This window comes from Bacillus rossius, chromosome 11, assembly GCF_032445375.1.
Source record: "Bacillus rossius redtenbacheri isolate Brsri chromosome 11, Brsri_v3, whole genome shotgun sequence".
NCBI classification, from domain to species: Eukaryota; Metazoa; Arthropoda; class Insecta; order Phasmatodea; family Bacillidae; genus Bacillus; species Bacillus rossius.
In genome coordinates, this window is record NC_086338.1 from 50,170,873 (window position 1) to 50,187,392 (window position 16,520).

The 16,520-nt window shown below is 46.6% G+C and overlaps 1 protein-coding gene across 2 annotated transcripts in view; it reads left to right on the forward strand.

Moving 5' to 3' along the window:
* LOC134536950 (uncharacterized) overlaps nt 1-16,520 on the forward strand; it is a 56,040-nt gene that overhangs the window by 16,898 nt on the left and 22,622 nt on the right. For both annotated transcript variants that reach the window (XM_063377060.1, XM_063377061.1), the window contains exons 2-4: nt 3,099-3,286; nt 4,975-5,120; nt 7,616-7,789. In XM_063377060.1, coding sequence (XP_063233130.1) covers nt 3,108-3,286; nt 4,975-5,120; nt 7,616-7,789 — 499 coding nt within the window. In that variant the 5' untranslated portion in view covers nt 3,099-3,107. The remainder of the gene's footprint in view (nt 1-3,098; nt 3,287-4,974; nt 5,121-7,615; nt 7,790-16,520) is intronic.

The following is a 16,520-nucleotide window of genomic DNA, read 5'->3' on the forward strand; positions in this document are numbered from 1 at the left end:
AAGTAGATTGGGAACGGAAATGTGTAAACACGGTGCTGCCACTTGCGGAAGTCTCAAAAATCTCGAAAAGATCGCGGACCGGCGAGATTCATCCGTACATGTTAACTTTCGCGAAATTCAGGGGATGTACTAAGCGTATTGGTGTCCCAAACTAAACTTTATAATAATAAAAAATATATTGTTGACTACTTTATGTTTATAATTTATAGTCATAAACAGAAATGACAACTTAAAAAATACGCATTACAGTTTTGACAACCCTTAGTTAACATTGGTATGTAGATATAGCCCCAGCGTTCGTACAACTGTAGAGACACAATAAATTGTTAGCCTACATATTTTCGACGCCATGTTGAATAAAAGGATTTCGTGATGAATCGGCTTAATAAAGTTAAGATTTGTTTGTTAGAAGCATTTACATATTGATTTCTGTCGTTTGAGCAAAAGAACTCAATATACAAAATTATACTTAGTGTTGTAATATGTGTTCTAAAATGTTTCAGGTTAATTTTGTTTTAATATATCTACTGTACTGCAATTTTTGTTTGAAAAATACTTAAAAGATAGCTTCGCGTTCGTAATGCTTTATAGAACCAACATAATCTTAAACATCTTTGACACCATGTTTGTTCCAACACAATTTTTCTGACTAGTAAATTATAGCTGGTAATTTGAAAGCTACTATTATATCTTTGTTATGACCATGTTAAATAATTCTAAATTAAATTTAATGACCGAGTTTTGTATTATAAGTTTATTTGCAACATGAGTACACATGAATTCGCTCATTACTGATGTTAGATGTTTAGGTACACATCACTCGCGAGTACTAAAAGACTCGCTCACATTTTTTTAAACCTTGTATGTCCTTGTGACTACAGAATTCATATTCGTGCTGAAAAAATTCTGAAAAAAAATTAGGTTTATTATGCAAGTTTAATCAATGTGTAATTATTAGAGACCGGAAAAATGCGCGGATTCATTTCGTGATAGGCTAGAATCAAACTACGGGCGCGGTTACACGGGACCCTGAACTACTTCAGGTGAACATGTTTAAGTAAACACATTTACAAACGCGAAAGTGTACGGTTACACGGTAGTTGCTGAAAGGTGTGTTCAGCTCTAAAACCGATTGTCTACTGTCAACGAATGACTGTTGTTGATCTTCTCTATTTTGTATCCAGAAAACGCGGTATTTTCTCACTTGTTTATACAGTATTATCAGCAGAAATAGAATGTGTTTTCATATTGCTCAATATTTTTTACAAATCGGGAATTCAAACAACATGCACAGAAAATGTTTTAAACTTATTTTTTATTATTTTTTGAGCGAGAGTACCTATCTCAGTTTTAAGAAAATAAAGATCAGGATCTATTTAAAAAAAAAAAAAAAAAGATTTTTTTTTTGTTGCATTCGGTAAAATATTACTCTAACTTGTGCCAGGAACACTTTCCATCTTGAATTTCTGCAAAGGACTGTTTATATTCTAAACAGCCAATCAGAGGCTAATGTAGAAGATATGTCGATCTGAACTACTTTGCCAACCTGTTTAAGTTAAATGGGAAATGGCCTCGAACGAAACATGTTCAGACTGTGTGTAACCGCACTCAACAGCTGAACATGTTCACCTGAAGTAGTTTAGACTCCCGTGTAACCGCGCCCTACGTTTGCCTTTTTACTGCATCAGTGATTGGGCCACAGTTTATCTGAATGACACTCGGCCAATGAAAAACCTTCAACAAAAGAAGTATCGAATCACTAGCGTCCCAGTTAACAGGTGTCACGAGTCAGTGGCCAATGAGCAGATGTAATTTTCCCGCGTACATAGAGGATCATGGAGTATATCCTACAGGTCATTGAAATCGCGAATTTTTCCGGTCTCTAGTAATTATACAGGCTGCCCATAAAATAATGTCTAAGTTTCAGTGATAGGTACATTATAATTAATTTAGACAGTTCACGCCAAATTATACATAAAATTGAAGGTAAACTAACCTAGTTTTTCTTCCAAATGTCCAATATTTGCACATTGAGTTATACAGCATACATCAAACATAAAGTCCAATTGTTTCTACACTTTGGTTAACAAGTCCGAAGTAATGGATATTCTGTGTCTCAACTCTGGCAAGTCATTAGGTAGTGACGGAATGCAGATACACGATTTTTATAAAGACCCAAAGGAAAAAATAAAAACTGCATTGTGTTATGTCAGGTGAATGAGGAGGCCAGCGAAAAAGAGCTCTGTCATCGCAAACATCGGTGGATATATTTGCCACATGGGGAATGACAATTAAACTTTAAACGAAAATAACATTGAACTTAATTACAGAACTAAAACTGTTTGAGTCAATCTTTAATTGTGAACTACAATGCTTACAGTTGATTATATTAAAATTTATAACTGGTAGGTACATTCTTTTATTTATTTATTATAATTATTTGAGTGCCTACCAACAGTCAGAGCCTTTAACAGGTGGGCACTTAACAAATATTACAAAAAAAAATAACAATAACATACACAAAACACAATAATAACACAAAATAAAATGGGACAACACAAACATAAACACATGACAAAAGACACTTAAAAAAATATAACTAAATTTGTAAATTTTAAATTAATTAATGAAATAACAATAATACATTATTTACATAAGAAATGATCTTAACTGCAAGAAAATTAAGACTTCAAAATGTCTTTCGTTGAGATTTTTGCCCCTTTTGAAAGGGTCTAAATCTTTCAAAATATCATTACAATTATCAGTACACCGTTTTGATAGCTCATTTTTTTATGTGATACGTTCGAAAAGGTTGCATTGTACTCAGGGGCGCAACAACAGGGGGGGGGGGAAGGGTATTTTGCCCCCCCCCCCCTCTGAAACCTTGAAGTGGGGGCAAACGGGGGCAAAGAAAGTGCTGTGTAATCAATTTTTAGATAATAAAACTGCTTAAATAGCACCATTTTCCACCTTCAAATACAAATTTTCCCGGGGGATCCATGATTCCTTATAAAAAGGTATATTGCCCCCCCTTTGGAAATTTAGTTGTTGCGCCCCTGATTGTACTGTATAACAGAGATGCATGTTTGTCCCCCCAGAAACAAGAGATGCAGTACGGTCTGGCCCAACTGCTGGCGGGCATCGCCGCCACGATGGCGGCCGTGGTCTCCGGAGAGGAAGAAGCCGTCGTCACCGTCGGCACCAAGAGGCTGCAGCACGTCGTCAGCGACCGCTTCCTCAGCCTCACCGTCGACCCGGCCATCTTGCTGGATGCCGCGCGCACGAGGCGAGCACCTAACCTGTACTTCACGAATTAGTAATAACGATCCTTCGCGTCCGTCCGTCATCCATCCATCAGTTCGTCAACAAACCGAGCGATTCACAATGATCCGCCAGAGATAAGGTTAATCAGGGTGTCCACAAGGAAAAAATATTTTGTACCAACTTAGGTGAGAAAAAAGTAGCTACTAGATTTAAAAAAAAAGTACTAAATTATAAATTTTTATGGTTTTAACAATTTAGGAAGTTATTATGGCATTGCAATGCTTGAACTTAAATATCACAACACATTTACATAAAGTCCATAGTTTTTAAAAATAATTACGCTTAATAATAAAACATATTGGAGTTACTGTAATATTATTATATTAAAGAAAAAAGTACTAGATCTGAGCGTAAATGTATTAGACCACTTAAAAACTTATAAAAGTACTAGATCTAGTACGAAAGTACTAACTGTGGACACCCTGAGGGGAATATACAGAAGGAGCATAAGGGGTGTGAAGCCAAAAGGGAATCGGGATTTCAGTGTACTACACATACCAATATGGCGGCTGTTTGTTTACAAATGTATCAGCCATACCTGTGTTGGAGGTTAAAGCGGAGAAAAATATCAACCCATATCATTACATTTGTATTTTGAAGATTAGTTTTGGTCTTTTAATGTATATATAAGTACTAACCAGTGTTAATTTGATCTAATTATCTTCTGAACAGCTTAACTACAGTCGTTAATAAAATCAGGTTCTAACAGCTGATACAAATATAAATAAAAGTCCGCCATATTGGCATGTGAAAATCAGTCGAAGAAATAATGGTGCTTCGCATCTGATGGCTAATAACTCCATCTGTATCCTTTGATCCTTTCCGAATTCTGCTGAAATAGTGGTGAAAATTTATTTTGTTTAGGTTGATGGTCATTAAATTTTAGCCCTTATAAACAACTAAATTATTTTTTTGCTCTGATATATATATATATATATATATATATATATATATATATATATATATATATATATATATATATATATTCAGATTTACATACGTAATATCTTATACCTACTTCTATACCTCGGGGCATTTTTGTACCAAACATCAAAATTTAAAAAAAATTGTTCAAAAGCAAGTTAAAAACAGCTAAACAAATAAAGCACCTTAAAAACCATTCACTATAGTAACAGTTGCTGGTAATCTTGCTAACTATTTAGATGTCATTTCGTCCATCCATAGAAAGTTAAATTTTGGCAAGGTTTTGATGGACGGATGGATGGAATTATCTGGGCCACCAGATTGGATGCAGGCCACGTTATTGACAGACAGATGAGACGGATCGTTGCGAGTCCAGCTCAAGTAGGAGGGTTGCATTGAAAAGTAATGCCTTCGTTGCTATAACTTTTTTTTTAAAAACCTTTAATAAATTTTGTTAATCAGAAAGGTACACACGTCATTTATGTAATGCACTATTCACTTTTCGACTTAGTCTCCATCCTTTTCTAAGCACTTATACCAACATGTGACTAGGTAGTCGTGCAAACTCACAGGAGAAGAATTCCAGTGGTTGTGGTTGACACCAGGCTTAAATGATGTTTAAACATACGTAAAAAAAGTTTGTCTGTTTATCCCGCGCCTCCCCTGACCAGAGGCTGCCTCGTGCTCGGGTGTTAAAAGAGCTCTTGTCGATCCCCCCCCCCGCAGCTCGGAGAGCCTGCAGATGCTCGCCATGGCGAGGACGCTCGCGCCGGCGTTCCTCCGCGTGGCGGGTCCCGACAGCAACCACTATCGCTTCCAGAAGGACGTGGCCCCGGACCGCAGCGCGCTGTCCGCCGACTACACGGTCACAGGTAACCACCGCGCCAGTGGCGGCTCCGGACTTCCGGGAAGCCCAGGAGTTTCCGGGTTCCCTCCGCCAGAAAAATTTTATAATAATGTCTTCAAAATACATTTTTGAATTTATACTTCTTTAGGTGCGTTATGAAAAAAAAAAATGAGAACGAATTTTTACGAAGCACGCGCAGCGTGCAAAATAAAATTGCCAAAATGAAAAAGGCTACGTACAAATAAAAATGATATATGCTATTAAATCATATAATTTAGTGATTGCTATTGAATGCTGGTCCGTATAATTAAAAACATTAATTTATTCTGTATATTAGTGATAGAAATTGTGTCGATAAACTTTTTCAAGATTATTTATATAAGTGAGTTTAAGTTCTCGTATGTATAATTTTTTTACATTGTAAATTATTCAATTATTATTTATTAATTTTTTTAAATTAATAAATTAGAATAAATATTCTGTTTTTTATTTTCATTATTAATTAAAATTTAGCTATATCATGTTATTAAATAAAATAATTAGTTTTATACACATGATTATATTAATATTAAATAGGTACTGAGTGTTTTTTTTTTAATTTGATAGAAATTTTACTTTACAACCGTATTTATAATATCACTCAAGTATTTTTATTATTTTATTTCTATTAATAGTTCAAGATCTCTAAGATTGACCTTCACCCATCTGTTTACCAAATGAGAAATATTTTTTAGTAATCATAATATATGAACAAGCATATCGCAAAAAGGTTGCCCGATTAAATTCAGTCAATGCTACCGTTAATTAAAATTAATATCATAAATGCTTTTTTAACTTCTATACTTATTTGTTAACCAAACAAAAACCATATTGATGGAAAATACCATTGGCAATTTTAGAAAACTTCCTTGCAGTTTTACAATTGATATTATTTGCAACTGAGCTTCCAAAGGATTTTCCTTGTAAAAACAACAGTGTATACGTGAGGCAATAAATTTTTTGAAAGTTTTTTTTTTAAAATACATAATCATGAAAACTCAATTGAAATTGAAAGGATATTGGTCAGTGCTTTAAAGTACATCCTAATAACAAATTTAATTTTTTCCTTTTTCCTATAATGCATTAATTTTTAGCAGATTTAATTTTTCCTATAATATATTAATTGAATTTTAAACAAGTGTGTAAATAGTGTATTTAGAAAACTTACGTCACATATTTTGGGTAGAAAATAGTTGAGTAAATAAGTGAGACACTATTTATGTGACATAGTGTCAGATGCCTCTGGGGTGAAGGTATGTAGACTAAAGTTGTCAGCTGACAGTGCACGGTTAGTTTATAATTTTTATTGAATGTGTTACATATAGGGGTCAAGTGGTTAATCATTTAGCCAGTCTAAACATTGCAAATGTTAAAATGTTATTTTTACTTAAATCCTTGCTGAGAACAAAATTCGCAATCCGATTCAAGTGTATCCATTCAAGTGTATGGGACTTACCCTGAGACCCATTCTAGGGGTTCTACAAATACTTGGTGAACAAATTACAGGACTTTTATCAGATCATTTCAAAGAAATCTTTGGAAACTCAGGGTAATTTTTTTATTTACAAGCAAAATTTAACTTTAAGTTAATTGGAGCCACTAATTGTAAGAGCATGCCAATTTTATTTGGTCCAAGGGCTGAAACCTTTTCAGAGATAATTTTCACACACTTTTATAATTAATGTGCGAATGGAATGAAGAATCAAAAGAAAAATAAGCTTATTAAAATTCACTAATCACTATAAAGTTTACGCTCACATAAGAAGTTATACTTCTATGATGTTACTAAAATATTAACATGAAACACATATTATAACACTAAGTATATGTTTGAAAGTATATTGGTGTTTGCCTAAAAGACTGGAATCAGTATGTTAATAATTACTACAAACAAACCTTATTGAGCTGATTCAACATATTATTATAAAATATTATTATATTATGTTTTTTAAAAAATAAAATTCCAGGAACGAGATTTGAACCATACCCCTTGAGGTAACCAAGTGCTACTAAACCTTTTTTTGGAATTCAGAAAGAGAATATGTATGATAACCAATGTAATGTCAGTTTTCTTAGGTACTGTATTTTAAAACTTGTGATTACGTTTTACTATGACTATTTTAGTTTATCAAATATATTCCAAGTATAATTTACATTTGGCACAACAATGTGCTCGGTAGGTACCCTAATGTTAACGAAAGTGACTATGTACGGGTTTATGTTGATACGCTTGGGTGTCCGCCATCTTTGCGACACATTTCCAGTCATTTTCACGAAATTACTCCCACCGAACGCAGTCTGAAGGGTCAGCAAAGGGGTGCTGCATGTAAAGTTTTCGTGACATCCAGCAATGTTAGTGATTATTTTGGGGATTTTTGGTTAACTTCAGTAACCAATCGGTCAGTATTTCTCATGACTTGTGGACACCGTGCCGTCGGGCTCACTCTCCGAGACGCTGCGTGTGACCTCTGCCCTGTGCAGAGTTGCAGTGGGTGGTGCTGAACGAGTTCGCGCGGCAGGCGGGACTGCACCTAGTGGCGGCCCTGGGAACCTCAGACCGCGAGGAGGACGGGGCGTGGTCCTCCCGCAACAGCCTGGAGCTCGTCTCGCTCTCCGACCGGCTCGGCTACAACGTCAGCTGGCAGCTGGGATACGGTGAGTCCGGCCGCCCCTACCCAGCCACCCCAGGGACGTGACAGCTGTTCTGAGAATGGCAAGGAAGGGAGAGAGGGGGAGGAAAAATAAATATCTTTGGAGGATGTGTATACTGGGGTGAGCTTTTTAAATATATATTACGTACCAAATAATTAGGGACCCAAAATTTTGCTGATTCTTTTGGTAAACATTACATTACTTAGATGATTGTCTGGGCACTCCCTCTGTGACTGTGGACCAGTCAGTTACTGCCACAGAGACCTAATTACATCGGCCTACTCAGACGAATGGGTGGTTCTACTTAATAAATTAGCCAATAGGGAAGCATAAGAGGGTAGCGTATGCATAGGACTTTAATTTTATCCTGACTCAAAATGAAATTGAAAAATTTCTGGGTCCCTACGAATAATCATAATAAAAAAAACAGTCAAGTGAAATGTTTTTTTAAAAAAAAAGAAGAGATAATAAGGTGGTTTGATTTTTGAAGTGGTGTTTTATTTATATATATTTGAATATAAATGTGAATGTAAGGAATGAAGGAGGGGGAGAGATAATGTGCTTTGCACCATCATGTTTACGTATTGAGGGGCCATCACCCCTTTCACCTCCCCCTCCCCTCCTGTTGGCATGGCTCTGCACGCGAATCCCCTTGCATTCTACAGTAGCGACATGCAGGCTTTGTCAATAACACATCTTCAAGCAGCAGTAACAAGGGCGTCGCCAGCCGATGGCCTAGGGGGGGAGGGGGCCCAGTTGTGGGAAAAGTATGTATTTTTTTTGCAATTGGCTACATTTTTTTGAATCTCTAGGGCTCTGGGGGGGGGGGGGGGGCAACTGTCCCCCCTACCACCCCCTGGTGACGCCCTTGAGCAGTAACATCATAAAATTAGACGGAAAATCAAATAAGTGTGCCTATATCAATAAGTACCTCAAATATACACACTAAATATCTTGTTCACTTATTACAGTGTAAAGTCTTTAATCCAGCATGTTCGGGATCGTAGGGACCCGGGCAACCTCCCCGAACCTCGCACAAGCCATTTTATTATCGACTCAAATGTTTGGCATTCATTTGTAGACCCCTATTAATTTTATCATGTGGACATAATTTATTTGAATATTGATAAGAACATTCAAAATTTCAGAAAAAAAAAAAATTAGCTAAACCATTTTCAAAATTGAAGTTCCAGGCTGCCTTAAAAACATTGTTTTAAATTTTATTTTTTAAAAACTTTTTTTCTCTGGAGGCTGTTTCATAAACCTCTGCCCCCATCCCCTATCGATAAGGCCCCTGCCCAAAAATATAAGGGCCTCGCAAGAAAACTAAATGGCCGAGGGCCCCGCACAAATATTAGATATGTCACTGCAGGCCGGATTACTGAACATCAATAACATAAAGTTGTAAAGGGAATACCAAAATATGTGAAAGTGTGAAATGTGACCCCCTAGCAAGCAGGCATGATGCACTTTTACAATATGACGTTCGTTTTCGAAATGTACCAATGTCGTAATGTAAGAAATTAGTTACTAGTAACAGTTGCAATAGCAAAAATAAAATGCTTTTGACGTGATAACATCTTATAAATCGATGAACGCCGGCTGCACACACGAAAAAGCAGGACTCATTGTCACGTTCCCTGAGCCGAACGTGCAGGAACCGGCCAACCATCGTGCAAGAAAATCTTATATGATATCAAACAGGTTAAGGCGGCCTTTTTAAAAGCAGCAATTTAAAAAATTTGATTTATTTGTCCAATTTCGTCATTTCAAATTAACAATTTGTTGACATTGATTTGATTTCAGTTTGTTTCTATAACTAAATGTTCATGATTATATTTAAACAAATTATTCAAATTAAATTTGCAAAAAACTGTAAATAATATTTGAAAATTAAAAAGTATGCAATTTTTCATCAGTGTTTTCTTATGACGTTATCACGTAAAATTATCGTCCGTAAACCGACTTTACAGACAACCCCCTTTTTCCAATATATTTAGCACATACATTTTGGTGTGTAATAACTGCATGCTAAATAATTTACATTCATTGAATATAATTTATTAATTTGTAATCTGAGTTGAGTTTTGATTAAATAAGCTGATTAATTTCATGATTTTTTTCTGTTGCATTTCTAAGCTTTATGGTGTGTTTGCCGCCGCCCGTCTCTCTGTGGGAGCTGAGGGGGAATATCTAGCGGGTTGCAGTGACGTGTATGTGGATTGAATGTCCGGTGGGCGCCAGGCTAGCCTGAACTAGACCATGAGATGAATCGTGGGTTCTTTCTGCCCCAGCGTGGTCCGCTAGATAAGTCGGCTTACGATGACGACGAACTTACTGTGTTGGTGCTGGATACGCCCTAAGCAATATAGGGGGTTGCATGCCTGGCTGATGGGATTACAAGAACCCTGAAATTACACACGGGGACGTTTCTGAGTAACTTTATTAGTCGTTACTCACGAATGACAAGTTACGTTGGTACACGGTACAAGTTCCGGGTTACCCAATGAAAACACTAATTAATTATTACGCTACGATCTAACTCCGCGGCAGTCTTGCGGGTTAAAAGTTCACTGGAGGCGGCCAGTGCCGTATGTTACCATGGGGGGTCGCGTGATGGCGTTACGAAGCTTGGCGTTACAAATTATTCGCTCGTGATACCGGCAGGCATTTGCACGACATGTTAATTAAAAAGTTCACTGGAGACGGCCAGTACCGCAAGTGGAGTCAGTGGCGCAGTTGCACTCGATGCTCTTTAAGCCGGTCGGGATAGTCCCGGATCCGCGGAAAAAGGGCTCGGGGACACGTGGGCAGCTAATAAAAGGAAGTTTTGGGGTAATTACTCACATGGCAGAATGAGTGATCGTTGAATTCAAAGATGATGGCCGCTCACGGAACGTTAGTTGCGCCCCGGGCCTGAGCTTGGAGAAGACTGCCGGAAGATGGCCGCCGCGCGGGGTAGCTTCCGGGCTACCCCCACCACCCCGCGCCGCGCGCCAAGACACTTATATCACCTTACAACTATAAGTTTAAGTAAAAAAATCGTTCCAGGTACTTAATTACAAATTAGTATCTGGAAACTAATTGCTGAGGGCTTGATATATGACAAACTAGCAAGTAACTGTTTGAAAATATAAGTCAGTGGACGACTGTTGTTTACACGTAATTACACTGATGCGCATTGATTAACTAAGTAATTAAAGTGTTGGTGGTGATTGAAATTAACGGGACTGATCATTGTACTTATATTATGTTTATAAGTTATGCATCGAATTAGGTCCCGTGGCGGAGCTCTCACTTGACTCGTCCGGGGTTTGGAGAGGATGCGCTCCGAAAGGGCAACCTGCCACTGATCGGGTGAAACCGGCTTAAGGGTAGCGTCGGTACGACGTCAAACGCCCCCCCCTAGAGAAGCCCGGTTTTGCCGATTAGTCTCCGACGTCACTTGGTATCTTCAGCCAAATACAGCACTTGAACGTGTGCTGCATAGATATGGCGGCGCATGGGGACGCCGCCCCAATCCCTGCGATGTCAGCTGGGCCGGGAGGCGGCGTCGCGATGAACGAAGCGTTGGCGCACGGGGACGCTGCCTCAGTCCCTGCGAAGGCAGCGGGGCCGGGAGGCAACATCGCGGCGCATGGGGACGCCGCCCCAATCCCTGCGATGTCAGCTGGGCCGGGAGGCGGCGTCGCGATGAACGAAGCGGTGGCGCACGGGGACGCTGCCTCAGTCCCTGCGAAGGCAGCGGGGCCGGGAGGCAGCATCGCGGCGCATGGGGACGCCGCCCCAATCCCTGCGATGTCAGCTGGGCCGGGAGGCGGCGTCGCGATGAACGAAGCGTTGGCGCACGGGGACGCTGCCTCAGTCCCTGCGAAGGCAGCGGGGCCGGGAGGCAGCATCGCGGCGCATGGGGACGCCGCCCCAATCCCTGCGATGTCAGCTGGGCCGGGAGGCGGCGTCGCGATGAACGAAGCGGTGGCGCACGGGGACGCTGCCTCAGTCCCTGCGAAGGCAGCGGGGCCGGGAGGCAGCATCGCGGCGCATGGGGACGCCGCCCCAATCCCTGCGATGTCAGCTGGGCCGGGAGGCGGCGTCGCGATGAACGAAGCGTTGGCGCACGGGGACGCTGCCTCAGTCCCTGCGAAGGCAGCGGGGCCGGGAGGCAGCATCGCGGCGCATGGGGACGCCGCCCCAATCCCTGCGATGTCAGCTGGGCCGGGAGGCGGCGTCGCGATGAACGAAGCGGTGGCGCACGGGGACGCTGCCTCAGTCCCTGCGAAGGCAGCGGGGCCGGGAGGCAGCATCGCGGCGCATGGGGACGCCGCCCCAATCCCTGCGATGTCAGCTGGGCCGGGAGGCGGCGTCGCGATGAACGAAGCGGTGGCGCACGGGGACGCTGCCTCAGTCCCTGCGAAGGCAGCGGGGCCGGGAGGCAGCATCGCGGCGCATGGGGACGCCGCCCCAATCCCTGCGATGTCAGCTGGGCCGGGAGGCGGCGTCGCGACGCACGGCTCGCTGTCGTCTAGCACATAGTCCTGGAGCCACGTCGGCGGGTGGCGCTCCCGTCGTGGCCTTCCCGTAGCAATGCTTAGTGGCTCGTCTGGTTCCGTGATGACGGGGTTCGCGTCGGACATGTTCCCGTCAAGGTCCCTGAGCTCCGACGGCGTCGCCTCCGTAATTCGACACTGGCCTGACCAATCCCGGTCCGTTCCCCCTTGTAGGGCCACGTCGTGGGCGATGGAGCTCTCCCGGTTTGGGGAGTGTTCACGTCCGGCGGGTTCGCTGCGGGGCGACGCGACAGTGGCTGCCGGGTCGGGCGGCGGCGTTGCGGCGCCTGGCTCGCCGTCGTCGAGCACATAGTCCTGGAGCCACGTCGGAGGGTGGCGCTCCCGTCGTGGCCTATTCGTGCTCCGGCTGGAATCCCCGTCGGGGCCCATGAAGACCGTGGCCGGGTCGGATGGGGGGGGTCCCGGGCGTTGGCGTCCCGGGGCCGGACGTGCCGAGCCGATTGTCCGTGCTGGTTCCCGGGCCGTCGCTTGGGCGTGTCACGCGGACTTCGCCTGTGGGACTCGTCATATTCCCGTCGGGGGCGCGGTCGGGGACACAGCCCCGACGCCGAGCAGGGCGGCGTCGTCTTCGGCGGGGGCGGTCTACTCTCTCGCCAGGCGACCCCTCGCCCCTCTGAGACGCGGGCCCAGCTCCGTGGCCTTCTTCGCCTGCCGTCGTGGGGGCGAAGCAGAGCCTCTTGGGGCGCGTGGTGCCCCGTTGAGCCCCTTGAGGGGTAACGGCCTGGTCCGGGGTTCCATTTGGGTTGGGGTGGGGCTCGTCCGCGGGGCCCATCCCATGCGGCGTCGGGCTCATGGTGGCCGGAGTTGTTTCATCGTCGTCTCGGGGTTCCACTGGGCCGTCGTCATCCGCTCCATCGGGCGGCGGGGCACCCGGTACGGCCGCTAGCCGGAGGTCGTCTCGATGAATTTTCCGGACATGGCGACCACCCAGGTTGATCCGGTACGAGGTCGCTCCCACGCGGCGTTGGACAACGTAGGGCCCCCGCCAACGGGGTGCGAGTCCGGCGCAGTAATTCCGCGGGGCGGTGGACAGCGGGTGGACCCGCACGAACACCAGGTCTCCCGTCCGTAGAGGGGGTGGTGCCCTGGTGGTCTGGGGGGTGATATGTTGGGTATACTGTTCCTGCTGTTGCCGGGCGGCATCATGTTCAGCTGTGCGCCGTTGGTCGCGTTCTCCCCCTCGCTCCTCGGGGTGGGGGACGCCGTGGGTGGCCCACTCGCCGGGCAGAGGGAGGTTGTGGCCCTGTACCATCTCCGCAGGTGTCATGCCGGTGGCGGCGTTCACGCGCCTCCGGACGCAGAAGAGCGCGTCGGCGACGTGGCTGTCCCACTGAGCATGATCGTCCCCGAGGCGGAGTCGTAGCTGGATCTTGAGCTCTTGGTTCCGGCGCTCAGTGGGGTTCGCCCTTGGATGGTAGGAGGGCGTCGTGTGGTGGTCGATGTGGGCCTCACGACACCAGTCCCTCCAACGTGCACCCAGGAACTGGCTGCCGTTGTCCGTCAGTGCGGATTGGGGGTAGCCCCAACGAGGAAGGAACTCGCGGGTTAGTAGGCCGATGATGGTTGCCGCCCGGGAGTTGCCGCAGGGGTAGGCCTCGGTCCACCTGGTGAACATGTCCGTGATGACGATCAGGAACCGTTTGCCACGTGGTGAGCGCGGGTAGGGCCCCATCACGTCGAGGGCGATGGTCTGGAATGGCGTCGACGGTAGGCGGGGTTGTTGTTGTTGCACCCCGTCCCCACGCCGAGCCTTGCGCTGCTGGCAGACCTCGCACCCCTTGATGTATTCACGGACGTCCCGAGCTACCCCGGGCCAGTGGTAGTACTGCCCGATGGCCCGGTGGGTCTGATCTGCCCCCGGATGTCCCGCGAGGTCGTGGTCATGGTGAAACAGCAACACGGCCTCGCGGGCCTCCGGTGGCACGTAGGTCCTCCATGTTCCCGTCGGGTCGGGAGACCTATTCATTATCCTGTCCCCTTGGAGGAGCCAGGTCGTCTGCCCCACTCTCTCGGCCGATTGCCGACGGCGGTGGGCATCAGGAGATCGCTGTTGGGCCTCTAAGACGCGGCGGTCTACGTCGGCGGCCGTGTTCGGAGGCGCGTCGTCCGTGGCCTCGCCTACGATGTTCTGAGCGTAGGCGGGTTGTTGGGCGCCTCGTGCCGTGGCGTAGTCTGGGGGCAGGACGTCTTCCCAGTCGTGGTCATCCACCACCCCTTCGCTGGTGTCGGGTTCACGGGAGAGCAGGTCGGGGAGCTGGTTCTCGACGCCGGGCACGTGCTCAACGACGAAGTCGAAGGACTGTAGGAGCAGTGCCCAGCGGATCAGTTTCCCCTTCCGCCCCTGCATGGTATGCAGCCAGGTGAGGCAGCGGTTGTCCGTGCGGAGCGTAAACGGACGGCCCTCCAGGTGTGGGCGGTACTTCTTAATCGCCCACACGACGGCGAGACATTCCTGTTCGTTGCTGTGGTAGCGTGTTTCGGCTGCCCCAAACTTAGCGCTAGCATAGTCCACTATTTGCCGCTCCCCTTGGTCGTCGACCTGGAACAGTACAGCGCCGGTTCCGAGGGCGCTGGCGTCGGTCTGTAGGACCAAGGGCCGGTCAGGGTCTATGCGCGCTAGTGTGTGGCATCGGGTGAACTCCTGTTTTATCTCGTCGAAGGCCAGTTGGGCGGGCGGGGTCCATCGATAACGAGTCTGGGGCGACAACAAGTCTGTAAGCGGCGCGATCCGTTGCGAAAAATTAGGTATATAGTTTCGCAGCCAGTTGATAAGACCGACGAATTGCTGTAGCCGTTTGCGCGTGCGTGGCACTTCCGCTTCAGCTATCTGCCGGAGATGACCCGGTTGTGGCCTGTTGCCGTCCTCGCTAACTATGTGTCCCAGAAAATCGACTTCGGTCGCCCCAATGTGGCACTTTGCGGGATTAGCGGTCAAGTGATTGGTGGCCAGTCTCTCCATCACCAGCGCCAGATGTCGACAGTGGTCCTCCCACGACTCCGAGAACACGATGACGTCATCTAAGTATGCCAGGGCGAACTCCCCGATGTAGCCCTCCAGGACCCTGGTCATCATGGTCTGGAAGGTGGCTGGGGCGCACTTCAGTCCGAAGGGCATGGCTCGGAACTGGAATCGGCGTCCGTCGGGTACCGTGAACGCCGTTTTTTCCCGGTCCTCGCGCCGTATCGGCACCTGCCAGTAACCGGACTTTAAGTCTAGCGTGCTGAATACACACGCTTTCCCCAGTCCGGCCACGGCGGCCTCGACGCTGATTTGAGGGGGCGGGGCACTAACAGTGACGGCGTTCAGGGGGCGGAAGTCGACGCAGAACCGGTTCGTACCGTCCTTCTTGGAGGCCAGAACGACACAGGAGTTGTAGGCACTGTGTGATGGCTCGATAACGCCGCTCAGTAGCATCTCAGTGACTTGTTCTCGGATGGCTCGCTGTTCGTGGAAACCATAACCTCGTGGTGGGTCGTACACTGGTTGATCAGAGGTGGTCGGGATACGGTGTTCTGCCACCGTGGTGCGTCTCAACGGGCCTGTTGTCATGAAGACGCCCGGTCGTCCCGACAGCACTCGGTTTATGTCGGCCTGGTGTTGTGGAGGGACATTATGACGGATGTCGGCTAACGTCGTGGTGGTGCCTTCCGGCACGGGCGTCTGTCCCATAGCGTAAGCCACGTAGCGTTCCGTCCGGCCCAGGTTGAGTCGGGCATGACGTAGCTCAAGCACGGCGTCCTGGTCAATTAACCACGGCATGCCCAGCACGACCTCCTCGTTCAGATCCTGCACTACAATGGCCTTTACCCTGGTGTCGAGCTCCCGTAGGCTTACCTTGATATCCGCGCGGCCGATCATCCGTCCGGTGTGGGCGGTGGTGGCCAGGCGTAGTTCGCCCTGCTCCGGGTGCATTGTGCCAGGCGGCACCAGGTTGGGGCGCACGAAGACCGCACTTGCTCCGGTGTCGATCAGTGCGGTGGCTGGGTGTCCGTTGACCTCCACGAGCACACGCATAAGACCGGCGGGCAGGCTGTGCAGTTGCCCCAGGGTCGGTAGGGGTTGATGGGCGCTCGGCGGGACAGCTGGTGCCACGGCCGGGGGACTCAGTAATGGTCCCCCCGGGGCCCGTTTCCCGACATGGTGGGGGCGAACGGGGGTGTCTGTC